Source organism: Sorex fumeus, unplaced genomic scaffold, assembly GCF_029834395.1.
Source record: "Sorex fumeus unplaced genomic scaffold, SorFum_2.1 ptg000006l, whole genome shotgun sequence".
Lineage (NCBI taxonomy): Eukaryota > Metazoa > Chordata > Mammalia > Eulipotyphla > Soricidae > Sorex > Sorex fumeus.
In genome coordinates this window covers 15,960,123-15,976,203 of record NW_026606063.1, presented here as the reverse complement: position 1 = coordinate 15,976,203, position 16,081 = coordinate 15,960,123, and the positions used below count along the sequence as shown (strand labels likewise).

The 16,081-nt window shown below is 42.8% G+C and overlaps 1 protein-coding gene across 1 annotated transcript in view; it reads left to right on the top strand.

Moving 5' to 3' along the window:
* TDRD15 (tudor domain containing 15) overlaps window positions 1–15,691 on the top strand; it is a 164,633-nt gene extending 148,942 nt beyond the window's left edge. The window contains 1 exon segment of the mRNA XM_056126250.1: window positions 15,573–15,691. Coding sequence (XP_055982225.1) covers window positions 15,573–15,691 — 119 coding nt within the window.
* The last annotated feature ends 390 nt before the right edge of the window (window positions 15,692–16,081 follow it).

Here is a 16,081-nt window from a genome sequence, read left to right as displayed (position 1 = left end):
AGCTGGCCGTAGCCATCTTTGAGCGGCTGTACTATATTGTGAATCCTCATACAGGGAGTTATATGCTCAACAGCTTATGATGGGAGGTTCATGTCACCTTGGAGTGATAGGTAGAGAGTAGCTGTCTTTGCTTCTGCTCATGAATTTCCCAGATCCTGATTTTTCTTTTCCCTGTAGAGCAGTGATTAACTGTGCCACTAATGATCTTCATTCCTCCTCTCTGACCTACCTGCATGGAGATCACTTAGTTTTTTCCCCTAATGCCATCTGTATAGGTGGGGGGAAAAGGACTGGAGCATTTTTAGGGACTTGGGGCCACACAGATCCACAGCAGAAGATGGGACAGGAAGTAGTGTGTATAATCATTTTTTTAAATTGAGTCACTGTGACATATACAATTACAAAGCTGTTCATGTCATGAACAAATGTGAGCAAAGCTGTTCATGTTTCAGTCATAAAATGATCCAACGCCCACCCCTCCACCAGTACCTTTCCCACTACCAATGACCCCAGTTTCTCTCCCATCAGCCCCCTCCCCAGCCTGCCTCTATGGTTCTATGACAGGTACTTTCCTTCTCTCTCTCTCTCTCTCTCTCTCTCTCTCTCTCTCTCTCTCTCTCCTGTATATAATCTTGGTTTCAATATTCTCAGGTAAGCTGTGTAGATCAATGTCCCTACCAGCTTCACATCTCTGAGTCAAGGCTTTGAGATAACTACCAAAGGGTGAGGATTTGGGACACAGAATCATTTCCAATATGGCCTGAAATTTGAGGTGCTGAACCCTCTGCTTGGGAGTAAAGTTGAGCCCAGTGCCAGGCTATATATCTTCTAAGTTTCCAAACTTAAGGCAGAAGCAATCTCTGAAATTTGTAAGGGAGGGTGGCAGGAGGACTCATGAGTTGCTGAGTAAATGGAACTTATCTATTTATTATTAAACAAACCTAATGAACCTACCATCATCAAGAATGCACAAAACTGAAATGTCCTTTCCTTGAGGGGGAGAAATCAAGGGACAGGGACAATGTGCCATGACACCAGTTGTGCTCCAGAGAGCATGGGAGATGAGCCTGGGGCAGGGGTACTTCGCCGACCAAGTCTTCCAAGAGCCTAAGAAGTTAACAGCATGAAAAAAAAGACTGACACAACGATTTTCTCTTTCAAACTTATTTAGTAGAATATCAGCCAGAGTGCAACAGAAAAAGCTGTTCATTGTTCCATGAAGTTCGGATCAACTGTTTTTGATGCTTATTTTGTTTTCCGGAGTCAAATAGACTGAGCCGATAACTTTGTGAAGAAATAACCTCAATTCCTGTTGGGTCTCAGTAACATATTTTTCTATAATATACCCTGATGTAGACGTCCATGGGAATTTAGGCTGTCCCTTTTTCTCCCCCCAGTTACAATGGGTGCCAGGAACTGGGACTGCAACTTTTTGCTATGGAATTGAATTTTGCAAGAGCTCCATAGCTCCCTTCCTTTTCCCATGTGTGTCTGTTCTGTGGGATATAGAATGAATTAGAAAAAGGGCGTCATCCTTTGCCATGCACAAAAGTAAGATCGAAATGGATTTATGACCTCAACATCAGACCGGAATCCATAATGTTTATTGAAGACAAAGTTGGCAAAACTCTCCACGATATTGAAGTTAGTGGTGTCTTCAAAGACGTCACGCCACTGGCCGAGCAAGTGAAAACAGAGATAGACAAATGGGACTATCTTAAACTAAGAAGCTTCTGCACCTCAAAAGAAACAGTGACCAAAATACAAAGACAGCCTACAGAATGGGAAAGAATATTCACCAAATACACATCCGACAAGGGGTTGATTTCAAGGATATACAAGGTACTGGTTAAACTACACAAGAAGAAATCACCCAACCCCATCAAAAAATGGGGCGAGGAAATGAATAGAAACTTTCGCAAAGAAGAAATCCGAATGGCAAAAAGGCACATGAGAAAATGCTCTACATCACTAATCATCAGAGAGATGCAGATCAAAACAACAATGAGATATCATTTCACACCACAGAGACTGGCCCACATCCACAAGAACAAAAGCAACAGGTGCTGGCGCGGATGTGGCGAGAAAGGGACCCTTCTTCACTGCTGGTGGGAATGCCGGCTGGTCCAACCCTTTTGGAAAACAGTATGGACGATTCTCAAAAAATTAGAATTCAATCTCCCATTTGACCCAGCTATAGCACTCCTGGGAATATATACCAGAGAGGCTAAAAGGTATAGTCGAAGTGACATCTGCAATTGTTTGTTCATTGCAGCACTCTTTACAATAGCCAAAATCTGGAAAAAACCTGAGTGCCCGAGAACAGATGACTGGTTAAAGAAGCTTTGGTACATTTACACAATGGAGTACTATGTAGCTGTTAGAAAAGATGAAGTTATGAAATTTACATACAAGTGGTACTACATGGAAAGTATCATGTTAAGCGAAATGAGTCAGAAAGAGCGGGATAGACACAGAAAGATTGCATTCATCTGGGGAACATAAAGCAACAAAACGGGAGACTAACACCCAGGAAGGGCTCAGATTAGTACCAGGAATTTAGCTCCATGACTTGAAGGCCAGTCACATGTGCTAGGTGAGAAGGAAGCTCAGATAGAGAAGAGAGCACCAAATAAAGGGTGTTGTGAAGACCCTCCCAGGGTGGGAGAGACATGCTAAAAGTGGTCTATAGACCAAACATGACTGCCACTCAATGCCTCTCTGGCAAAACACAGTACCCAAAAGAAGAGAGAGAGAACAGGGAGGAATGCCCTGCCACAGCGGCAGGGTGGGACGGGGGGGTGGGGGGGGAGGATGGGGGGTGGGAGGGATGCTAGGACCCGTGGTGGGGGAGGATGGGCACTGGTGGAGGGATGGGTACTTGATCATTGTATAACTGAAACCCAAGCACAAAAATTTATTAGTCTATAAGTGTACTTCATGTTGTTTCACTAATAAAAAAAATGATAAAAAAAAAAAAAACAGTCATGACCTGACCTGGTTGAAAATCCAGCTTACTTTTCTTTCTGTTTTCCTTGTCCCCCGAGGAGCTCCTCAGTCCTTCTCAGGAAGACTTGTCATCTCACTTGCCACCATCAATAGCCAGTGCCAATCTCCAACATTCAGTGAAAATGTGGCATCTGCAGATTTGACATTCAAAAGAATATTCAAAGGCCTTTGGAGAGCTGTTTTGCTCCTGAAAGCCATCAAAGTTGTCTCCAGAGGAGAAGAACTCAGAAGGCTCGGGTGAGGGGCCTCCTCTGACTCAGCAGGAATGGAGTGGAATGGAGGTCTTCAGGATACCTTGACCTAATCTATGCATTCAGACTCGGGATCAGGGGCAACCTCACTTCTCTGGAGTAGTTTGGGAAAGTGGTAATGTTCTCCTTCCTTTGTGTCATGCCAGAGGTGTTCCCACATCATCATATGCGCCAGAGCACATTTGTTATATAAGTAGAGTGTCGACTGCCCTCTCTGTGTCACAAAGCTACCTGGTAAAAGGGGCTTGGGGGAAGCAATTTTGAGTCTCTAAGAATATGGACACAACCAGACCCAAGGGAGAATTTGTTTCCTTTTCCACAGGCTTTCCTCCCCTAACTTCTTGCCTTCAGGCTCAGACATACTGTTCTGAAAATGTACTGTAAAAGATAAGGTGAGATTCAAAGAAATTTAAGCCCCAGACTCCTGTGTCTCGATCACTGGATACTCAATTCTGCACAAAACTCTTCCCTGTTTTTCAGTGCAGTCATGTAGATTTCTCATGAAGTTAATTGATAAATGATAGAACAAAGATAGTAGAATTGGAACTAATCATTTGCATGTTGTTACACAGCAGATTTAGAGTTCATCTCATGACATTTGTCTCATTCTTCTGTTTACTTCTGTAACCTGGCTAAACGCTTGCTAGTTGACTTTGAGAAAAGTATCTTCCCTTTTGGGATCTCCTCTGTAAAAATGGGTTAAGCATTGCCATTTGACAGAGCCAGCAGAAGAGTATATTAAAACAGAATATTTTTGGATGATACTTGGCACTTAATCCTCTGAATATGGCTGTTATTAATGTTAGGCATTTATCATACAGACTGAATGACCACCCATGGTCAGGAATAGGACATTTTGACTTCTGAGACTAGTGGAGGGTTTGACAGGGAACCAGACCCCATGATATTGACCCTATTATTCTATTCTGGTTAGCAAGTATGCTGGAAAGATTATTCACCTTAGTCTCGCACCTAGGCTGCCTGGAATTCTGGTTTATATTCTACTGGACTCTGGAATAAAGCCAAGGAATCACAATAAAGAATGTTTTCCTTTGTGTCTACAGATACTTCCTAGTTACAATGGCCTATTATTGTGCTAGGCTATAATGGAAGGAAAGTGTAACTGATTGGAGAGTTGATTTTATCTCGGATCTTTGGTACTTGGTCTTTCAGAGACCTATGAGGTTTGGGGAATTTAAACAGTAAATGATTTATTGCTGACTGGAAGATGGATTATTGATTTTAACTCTTTTCCTCTTTCCTATGACATAATTATACATTCATGAGTTTTGTTCTGAAACTTTGAATACCTCCCATTAAAAGAGAAGTATATGCTCAGGTTCCTAATGTTGGTGGCTTAAAACACTGGAATTTGTTTCTTACAGATGTGGATATTGAAATATCAGGTGCCAGTATGGTCAGATTCAAATTCAGGCTCTCATCCTTGTTTGTAAATGTATATATTCTCACATAGTGAAAAACAGAAGACAATAAAACTTTTTTTTCTTATAAGAATACTAATCCTATCATTGATTAATCCTTCTCAAAGGTATTCCACTCTCATCACTAATTGTCTTCCTGTATAGCCTACATGTGATGCTATTATCACTGTATCACTGTATCACTGTCATCCCATTGTTCATAGATTTGCTCGAGCAGGCGCCAGTAACATCTCCATTCGTTCCAGCCTTGAGATTTTAGCAGCCTCTCCTTACTCATCCTTCCCAACGGTGCCATATTGAAGGTTCTTTCAGGGTCAGGGGAATGAGATCCGTTATTGTTACTTTTTTTTGGCATATCAAATACACCACGGGGAGCATGCCAGGCTCTGCCAGATGCTATTACATCAGGATTAAAGTTCTAAAATTTTAGTGCTAGGTGACAAACCAAATAATAAATCTATAGTATTACCTTTCTAGAAACAACTCAATTATGTAATTGAATACCTTTCTCCCTACATTCCCTTTCTTCATTCTTTCATCCATCCCCTCTCAAAAGGAGAAATATCTGGCACTACTATGATATTTCACCCTAGTGAAAGCTGGCTGTCAGTTGATCCCTGCTAATCTGATTCCATATAGACTTGAGAAGTAATCCTTCTCAGAGTATTTGTATTTTTAAAGTGAATACGAGGAGTGCAAAAGCCTTATCAGGAAAGAAAATGATTTGCCAATGATAAAATAAACTAAAAACTTGTGTTAGACTATTCATCTTTTAGGGAGCAAAGTTTTGTATGTTACCCGTCATTCCACCTCTTTCCCCCTATAGAGTGCCCTAAATTCTTCTCTAGAATGTGAGATCTGCTCTCTTTGATTCCTGCCTCTTTGATTCTTCTTTCTCTGTGTTCAAATGAGACAGAGAAGCAGACAATGATTTGTGTAAGCTCTATCTATGAAAAATTAGGAGACAGGGGTGACTCAGGGCTTGCATGGTTTTTTAAGAGTAACTGAATTTCACCACATCCTCTTTTTATGTCCTGGTATTCAGAGAAATGGAACTTCTAGATTGCTTTCAAAGAAAGACTGATTTGAATGAATGAAAGATAAAAATTTAAAACAACTGTGTCCCTACAAATAGAGGAAATCAGTAAAAGGGTGGGGACATAGGTGGTAGAAGACTAAGATGGGGGATGGTCTGGGAGTTAGAAGTTCTGTGAGTTCTCATCTGGGAATTGTAGGAAGTAAAATTTTAAACCGGGGCTGGAGCAATAGCACAGCGGGTAGGGCGTTTGCCTTGCACGCGGCCAACCCGGGTTCAATTCCCAGCATCCCATATGGTCCCCTGAGCACCGCCAGGGGTAATTCCTGAGCGCAGAGCCAGGAGTAATCCCTGTGCATTGTCGGGTATGACCCAAAAAGCAAAAAAAAAAAAAATTTAAATCACCAGATTGTTACAAGACCTAGTTTTTAAAAATCCTCCAAGGTGCAGTATTCTGTAAAAATGCTGTTTGTTAGCAGGGTGACAATGAGATCAATGTTAAGATTGATGACATGTTGGGACCAGAGAACTAGTACAGCATGTAGGGCACTTTCTTTGAACACATCTTATCGGGTTTGACCCCCAACATCCCAACTGGTTCTCCCAAGTACCTCCAAGAGTAATTCCTGAGTGCAGAGCCAGGACTAACATCTGAATATGGCCCCAAAGGCCCCCCAAACATAAAACAAAAACAAGAAAACAAAAATTATTGATGGCATTCACTTTGTCTTTCTTCTGCCAATAGTGACATCTAAGAGCAAAGCACTTTCCAGACAGGTGTGCTCAGGTTTCAGTCCACCCAGATACTTACTCATTCCCTTCTGTGATCTGTGTCACCTGGTCCAGAGACAGTCTCTCAGTGCTTACGCTCCTCCACCATAGAACGGGAACAGTTGAAGTGCATGTTCTCTCTGGTGGTTGTGAGTTAATGACTAAAACAAATACCTGAGATTTAATATGAAAGAAGTATTTAAGCAGTATCTAGCAAATAACCATCTTTACAAAGATGGCAGTGATTTAATTTTTTAAAATTCCAAACTAGCCACAAATTTTCAGGAAGTTGCAAAGAAATATATAGAGATATCTTCATATCTTCCTCACCCTCCCCAAGTGTTGACACCTTGCATAAGTCAACAAGTCTGCTCAGAACAAGGCCATTTTTATAGCAACATATTTCTAACACTGCACCTGTGAAAACTTAAGCTCCCTGTCCAGACAAACATTCTAACAGAAATGGAATCTTCTTTTTTTAAATTTAAATTAATTAATTATATAAAGTAATTCACAATATTTCACTTATCACTTAATCACTTAACTTCCCGTTAGTCGTCGATTTGCTCGAGCGGGCGCCAGTAACGTCTCCATTTGTCCCTGTCATGTGCTAGTGTAGCCCAATGGCATCTGTTCGCTCCGGGAACATGAAGGGCCTCAAACCGATTGTTCATGATCTTGACGAAGAAGTCTGACCATCTGGTAGGTGGTTGGCCACGTGGTCTCTTGACATCCCGTGGAATCCAATCAGTAACAGCTCTAGTCCAACGGTCGTCTTTAAATCTCATTACGTGACCAGCCCATCTGATCATTCACAATATTTGATTACATTTAATATTCAAACACCAAATCTCACCACCATTACACTTTTCTACCAAGAAACTGAATCTTCGTTAATTGGAATTCTTTAAAGTGGTGATTCAGGAGAATGACTGGAGTAAATTGAAGTGAAGTCCCAAATGTAAGCTTCTGTGATTGGTCAGAAGATTCCCTGTCAGAGTTAAGATTTCGAATAGGCCTTGAGGAACCAGAAGACAAGTGGGAAAGGAGAAAACATGCCAGGTGACCTCCAAAGAAAGTCAGATATTCTTTGGTTCCTGACTCATGGGGACAAAGGGACAATTCTAGTATAGAAGATTCTCTTTCTCTGTGTAGAGCTCTTTGGGTCATCAGAGCCTAAATGTGAGATTTCTTTAGCTTAATTCCAGTCATGGGATTAACAGGTAAATAGTCTGGTAGTCCATATATCCACCCAAGTGACTGTTCTAAATTATCAGACTCGGGGTCACTTGTGTGCCACAGTAAATGTTTCCTCATAGTTTTTATAAAGCAATTACATTGGGAAAATGTGTTCATAAAATGTATAATATTGGTGATTAGTATAGTATAGGTTTAAAAAAGTATATTACAAAATGCTCCATCTGCCTCACAGGCATTGGGAGGGATGGGAGGGGGAGTATATTGAGTTTTTTGGTGGTGAAAAATAAGTACTGGCAAAGGGAAAGGTGTTTGATCATTGTATGACCAAGACTTAAACCTGAAAGCTATGTAACTTTTCCCACAGTGATTCAATAAATAAATATAACAAAAATAAAAAAAGCAAAAACAAAAACCAAAATGCTCCAAGTGCAAGTATAAAACAATAATATTGTAAAAGGTAAAAATAAGTGAATTTTTAAAAAGTCAGATAAGAAGATGCAAGATGTAAGTAATGGATCTGGGATATGGCTTAGTGGTAGACACAGGTTTTGCATGTCTGAGGCCCTGAGTTTGAACCCTAGCATTGAGAAAACAAAATGACAAAATGAAATACCCATGAAGTTTAAAGAAACAAAATGAAAGTGGTCTCCTAACTGTGTCTTCTTATTTTTTATTTATTTTTAAAGAAGTTTTTTTAGAGCATTACAAAGCCATTTTTATGATTGAATTTCAGTCAAACAGTCATACAGTTAAAAAAAAATATATATATAGTAAAAAAATAATATCCATGGCCAGAGAAAATGGGGGTTAGGAGGACTGCTCAATGGTTAGATCTAACCACAAGCATATGTGGGGTTGAGGATAGGTAAGATAGAGAAGAGACTGCTATGACAATAATAGCTGGGAATGATCTCGCTGGACAAGATCTGAGGGTTAAAAGTAGCTAGGGGATATTCTTGATAACCTTTCAGTAACAATATTGCAAACCACAATGCCCAAGAGGAGGGGGGGGGAAGGGGAGGGAAGGGTAGGGAAGGGAAGGGGAGGGGTGGGAAGAGAAGGAGAGGGTAGGGTAGGAGAGGAGAGGAGAGGAGAGGAGAGGAGAGGAGAGGAGAGGAGAGGAGAGGAGAGGAGAGGAGAGAGAGAGAAGAGGGAGAGGGAGAAGAGGAGAGAGAAGAGGGAGGGAGAGAGAGAGAGAGGGAAGAGATAAGAGAGAGGAGAGAGGAGAGAGAGAGACAGGTGCCTGCCTAAGAGTTAGGCAAGGGATGGGGGTTGATGGGAAGGATCCTGGGGACATTAGTGTTGGGAAATGTAACTGTCTTCTCCATAACTAAAAGAGTTTCACGGAGTCAGCCTGAGCAGCTCCAACGTTTCCCATTCCTTCCAGCACTTTCTGTGACATTGTTCTTGTCCCAGAATTCCTAGGTGTTTTTTTCTTTTCCTTTCAGGACACCTCGGCAGGTAATTTAGAAGACTAATAAACTTCGGTATAGATCACTTTAAGAGCCAGCAAGCTGGCCAGAATATTAATGAAGTCATCTAGTGATAGAGTTGCTTCCTGGTGCAGGAACGTATCAAAGAGGTTAGGTCCATGAGCGTTGCTCAGCAGAGCCCCATCTCTATTATCTAGCGCTTAATTACTTCATTAAAATTCAGCAGAGAAGCTGCCCAAATCCAGTAGCATGCCCAAGGCTTGCCGGGTGATTTCCCTGCCTCCGGCCATACGTGATTCTTAGTTCTTTAGGTCTCCCGAGATGGGAGGCCCAATCTCAGGCAAGACAGATATACTGCTAGCCAGTGCTAACTAGCTTCTGAGGCAGCTGCCTACCTTATGCACAGCTGGGTTTCTACTCACTCCCTGCCTCTCTCCTCCACCCCCGAGACTGTAACCTGGGGCATGGAAGGGTCCCACAGAAGTAGTTTCTAGATCCCCAAAGTCTCATCGTGCAAAAGCGCATACGTTCTGGAACTCTTTGGAAGAGCATTTGCTTCTGCCCCACCTTTGAAGGCAGCAGTTGATACCCCATTTCCGTTTGCAGGACTCATCCCAGGAAAGAAGTGGGTGGACACCGTTCAGCTGGAGTGAGAAGGTTTTGATTCTATTCTTAGTTTTGCTGTCTCCCCGAGCTTGTTTTCCAATCTGTCAAATGAAGCTGTAAAGTGGCTTGTTCCCTCCAGAAGTCTGAATTCTGGTCTTTGGAGGGTCCATGTCCCCCTGGGGCTGTAATAGCAACAACTTCAGGTGTGAAATGGCACTAGTCAACTTCTGTCTCGCACGGGTCTGGCTAGTTCTTCCTTCCCCACACGCACACAGCACAACAGCCCTCCCAGGCTAATCCTGGCATCAGTCTGAAGTGTTTTTATGTTCAAATGCACCTTTCCATCCACTGCAGTGACAGGAAGGTGGTAGTCGTCTGCCTTAGCAGGATAAGCTCTTTCTTTGCTTCTAGATTTGTGTCTGTGCTGCAAGAGGAGTGTCTTTTGGTTGTTGTTGGTTTTTGTTTGTTTGTTTGTTTGTTTCTTTTAAGAATTACATCAAGTGAGCAAAAGCCAGTGCATGGAACTGCATTGACCACTTAGCGGAGGGGATATGAGTTTGTCAGTAACACCATGAAGTTTCATCTGCCCTTTCTTGTTCTCCTTCTACTTTGTGTTTCTAGGCTTGTTACTCATCTACCAAAGTGCATTATGTTCAGGGGAACACAAGAGGGAGCTCAGGATTTCCTGGGTTGTGGCCTTGTGAGTCTCCTGGGGCCCATTTTGGAGATCTTGAGCTGTAATAGGCAGCTCAAAAGTGAACCCAAGTCCTGCCCCTTCTTCTTCTCTTAGGCAGATGCTTGGTTAAGACAGGGAGCCTTGGAAGGATGCAAATAAAGGAGTAGAGTTTATGCCCAAGAATGCAGGAAACCTGCGGTGTAGGTGGGCTAGTCTTAGTTTCCGTTCAAACAATTTTTAAAAAGCATGTGCCCCTTTCTGCATATCTCCAAGATAACCAGAGCTTTCAACAGGGCTCTGGTCCTTCTTCCCTCTGCCACCCTCAGCTCCTAATCAGAAGAGAATGTGGGACCCCTCCTCACTCCAGCCCTTGGCTTCCTGGGGGGCATTTCTAATCCAGGAGGTGAAGATGAGATTTGAGGATTTATATATGGAAAGTAATTGGCTCCAGAGTCAAATACTGTCTCTAGCCTCAGGAAAGTGCTATATGGTCACTGGTATTGCAGGACATGCAGTGCTTAGAGAATTCCACAGTTTTCTCCTTAGAGCCAGAACATTGGGGTTCAATCTTTTCATGTCTCTCCCTCCTGAATGCACACCTGAAAATGGCACTAACACTCATAGTATTATCAGAATGCCTCAGTTTTATCAGAATGCTTTGTTGGTAATTGGTGTTGCTGTTGTTGAAGTCAGATGCTATGATTGCATCAAACCTGTAGGCTTTGGGTGTATCACATTAGACATCAACCTATATACCCCTGTGCCCTGGATTACTCTCCACTCTCACCCATTCTTTTTTAGTAGTCTTGAGCGATAGCACAGCGAGTAGGGAGTTTGCCTTGCACAAGGCCCACATGACCGACCTGAGTTGGATTCCTCAGCCCCTCTTGGAGAGCCCGGCAAGCTACTGAGAGTATCTCGACCACATGGCAGAGCCTGGCAAGCTACCCATGATGTATTTGATATGCCAAACACAGTAACAACAAGTCTCACAATAGAGACGTTACTGGGCCTGCTCAAGCAAATTGATGAGCAACGGGAGGACAGTGTTAGTATAACCAAACATTAAAAAAATTACTTAATATTTTTGTTTAAATTTTTTCTTTAAAAGGTACTTACAGGCCCTCGAGAGCAAATTGGTTGTCTGACAGCCAACCCTGGTTCTAGCCTCTGTACCACATATGGTCCCCTAAAGCACAGCTAGAAGTGATCCCTGAACACAGTCAGGAGTAAGCACTAAGCATAGCCAGGTTTGCTCCCCCCAAACACACAAAACAAGACAAAACAAACAGTTATTTTATTCTTTTTCCCTGTCTGGTCTTGTATCTTTCTGTCTTTGGTGATGCAGATGTTTGGGGGAAGGATGGGAGTTATAACTGCATGGTTTGTCTTAAGGAAACGTGTTCAGAGAGTGCTGCCTGGGATCACTCTTTGTTTTAGCTAAGATGGTACATTTGAAAGAACCTGGTGAAACCTGGGAGTGAGGTTGGACACAGGATCACATCTCTTCTGCAAGCTTTGGTTTTTTCTGCTACGTGCCTGTTAAATGGGAAGTGTAATCTATCTTTACTGCTTTGGAGACTTATCGCGAGAAGAGGTGAATGACTCTCTGTGAAGTAATCCTGAAAATTCTGAAAGTATAAAAGGTGATGTATTGGTAAATGTTGTTTACCAGCTTGGCAAGACCATTAGGAGCACCGGTAAAACATTGCTTTTAGGTGTAAATGTGAAAGTAATTTCTGGATAAGATCAGCATTTGAATTGGTAGATTACCCACTGTGGGTGGGCATTTTTTGACTACAACAAAAGGCGAACAAAGGGAGGATTTATCCTCTTCCCTGTCTGACTACATCATCTTGGTTATCAATCTTCAGTCCTTTAGCTCTCGTGGTTTTTAGGGCTTCAGACACATACTGAATTATACCACTAGCTTTCCCAGGTTTCCAGTTTGCAGACAACATATCATGGGACTTCTTTGCCTCCCATGACTCATGCGAGTCAATTCCTCTTAATACATCAACCTGTGTGAATGCATCTCCAATAAGACCTACCTATCGAGAACCCTAATTTCCAGCTGAGTATGTTATACTTGATTCCTTTCCAGGGCTTCTCAGGAGGGCTAACAAGAGTCACCACCTCAAGAAAATTAGAGTATATTTAGTGGAAAGGAGAATGTCAGGTTTATTTCATTATTATCTGTGTACCTGATTCAACATAATATAGTTAGACTCCAGAAGGAATACCTACCATATGCCAAACTGTGTCCTAGACCAGTGTGGGTTAGAGATAACTCACACTGAAACTGTTCTCAGAGCTATCTTTTGTCTCTGATGAGGCCTATCATGACTTATTTGGGTTCTTTGTAGCATAACTAGGTATACTTTTTTTTTTAATCAGTGAGATTGCACAGTTACAAAGTTGTTCATGATTTGGTTTTAGTCATATAGTATTCCAACACCCTTCCCTTCACCCGTGTATATTTCCCACTACCAATGTCCCCAGTTTCCTTCCTGCCACTTGGGCAATAATAGTTGGAAATGATCACTCTGGACAAGGACAGAGTATTGAATGTAGTTAAAGGGTTATACCTGATCACCTTTCAGTATCTGCGGGCAGGACTAGGTGTCCTTTAGACCAGGTGGAAGTCTTGTGAAAGTCATGTCTTTGACAACAGTCATAGTACCAGCATTTTATTATGGAAGTCCAAGTCCAGGATGCATGAGAAAGAAAGTGAGCAAGGGGAAAGGAGACAAGGAGGGATGCCTCATCAGACACTGCTCTGCATTTTGGGGTCAGCCAGAATTTTATGATAAGCACTGCAGAGACATCCTTGAGCTCTCCACTGAGTGTTTACTTGGCCCGTGTGCTTTCTTGGGAAGGATTGCAAGGAATATAATAAAGTAATTCACATAAAAGAGAAAAGTCTGTTGATCTGTCCATTTCTATTTCTTTTTGGTCAAAGTTACAACCAGCGGGAACTAACCCAATTGCCCTTTCACATTCTTTTCTGTAACTGTTCATCATACCTCGTCACATTATACTTCAAATGTAGAAGTGGGGGCGCCACTTGCTTCAAAGGGTGTCAAACCAAGAGCAAGAGCAAGAGCCAGTTGAAGGTATCTGAGAAGGCCCCACACATGTGGGTTTTTATACACTGACCGTCTCCTTCTCAAGTTTCAGAGAACTTGGAATCCAAAGGAGCAAACGGGTGACATGGCTTAACATTCTAAATTCCTTCCTTCTTTTTCCTCCACTGGAAGTGATTGCATCCTGCTGACAGGCTCCTAAGCTCAGAATCCTCATCCAAGGGCTTAATGGTAACAGAATGGCTTCTGTTGCCCGACCTCAGCCTCCCCTGGGGACCCAATCCAGCCTTATCCTCTCCACAATCCCTTACGAGAGGCCCAGATCCTTATTAAGAAACACTATGGATTTTCAGAGTAAAAAAATCTATAGAGAGACTTCAGAAACAGTCTGAGGAGATTATAAAGAAATGTGGGCCAGTTTTCCAAGGAGATTTTATAGAATATTCAATAGCACTCGTGTCATAAAAGGCCTATCGAGGTTTCCAAAGCCGAGGCTGGCCCTGAATTATGATCCCCCGGTGCAAAGCATAGTGAAAGGTCAGAGCGTTACAGATTAGGGCTCGCTTCTGCGGCACTTGTAAAAATAGAGCCACCTCACTAAAATGCAGTGGGGATATTAATTTCCAGGACTGGAGTTCAATTTAACAGAAAGACAGAGTAGAAAATAGAGCTGTCTTTTCAATCCCAACGGTCATAATAGAACCCCACCCCACCCCTCCTGGAGACGGTCTCCCAGCCAGCTCCCAGACAGTCTAAAACGTGCCTTCTGCTTTTCTTTGGACGATAGCTGAAGCTTGGTGGCTGGAGGGACAGCAATTACCGTCCACAGATGAGGAACCTGAGGCATTTGGAGGTTAATCTACTCTCTCGCAGGCACAAGACAAGTCAGAGGATGAGCCAGTTTGCAGTTAGTAAAATCCTGCTTGCAACTGGGAGCGGAAGACCACATTTATACAAGCAGCAGGAATAGCCCAACAGTCTCTCTGCCGTGAAGTAAACCCTTCGAGGGTGCCTGACATATCCTGTTTCAATCAGTTTTCTAGGCGCTCTGATAGGTCAGTAATCTCGCCATTTATTAGGTAACTGAGGCCCAGGGAGGTTAAAGGATTTGTCCAAATAAGTCACAGAACTAATTCTTCGGAAGCTGAAAAGAACTGCTGTCAGACGGGTTGACTCGTACAGATTTGCGCTTCTCTTGAATCCCACGGACATCTGTTCTGTCTTCTCAGTTAGTCTGCAACTTCCAGCAGAGCAGCAGGAAGGCATCCTGGCTCTCTCCTCCCACAGTCCCCCATGCTAGGCAGGGCTACCAAGGCCGCAGAGGGTAGGCGAGTGGGTGTGTCAGCCTCAAACCTCAGGGGCCAGGGAGAAAGTAAATCGAAGCAGCTGCATTTGAGATAAAAGGATTGGTGTCTGGGGAACACAGATTCAGGTAGGAATCCAAATAATGTAAATGAAGAGGAACAGAGGCAGGGGAGTTTTAGAGAGATTGAAAGAAAAAAATCATGAGGGGCTGGAATGATAACACAGCAGGTAGGGTGTTTGCCTTGCAAGTGACTGACCTGGGTTTGATTCCCAGCATCCCATATGGTCCTCCGAGCACTGCCAGGAGTGATTCCTGAGTGCAGAGCTATGAGTAATCCTTGAGTATTGCCGGGTATGACCCAAAAAGAAAAAAAAAAGAAAGAAAAATGATGAAGTGATTGTCTATGTGAAGCAGTCACAAAGCACCATGGTCAGGGGGAGAGGTTGTAAGGTATAAGGAAGTAAAGGCTTACTTTGATCCTTACTTTCACAGCATGGTCTTGTCCTCACTGACTTGTCAAACAACTCTTTGTAGAACAATTGCCATCGTGCCATGTCCAAAGGTCTGCCTCAGTTTTAACAAGACAGTTAAGTGGTTTGTTTGGATGTCCTCTCCAGCCCTGTTTTAAACAACTGTCGCTTTTGTCAGCATTTCACAGGAGGAAACAACAGAAATTTCTAGGTAGTTTGGAAGATCTAGCCTAGTATTTGTTAACACTAGTCTGAAACTTTAATTGGGACTCTTTCCTTATCTTAGGCCTCAGCAAAACAGTCTGTGAGCAGATCAGAGGGTGTGATGATGAATTTGTCAGGTTAAATGAGAAAGGGCACCTGGGGACAGGAATATTTGAACATCACACAGGGGCTCCCAGTTGAGGATGTGCAGAATGACATATAGGAAAGTCCTGTCATGCTGACTCTTACAAGGTGTGGACTCCTAGCAGGTACCCGAGTACTGGGTCAATTTTTCCTGCTTCTGTGAAAATTTCTTCTGGCAACTGTACTCAACCCTGGCCACTAACCTGTCTGGGACTCCTTCCCAGCTGACTTCACCTATATGATATTCCATGCAGTTCTGGCAGGTGTTGTTCAAGCAGATGCTTTCGGTAGAACCGGGTTCTAGGTGTCCCTCCTGGAGACAGAGGTCAGGGAGGCTGACTCCGAGTCCTTGTCTGGGCCTGGGGATCAGTCCACTTTCGACTGAACTGAGGGAGAAAATGCACAAGGGCTCCATACAAGTAGAATATGCTCTTAGTCTAGGCTTCT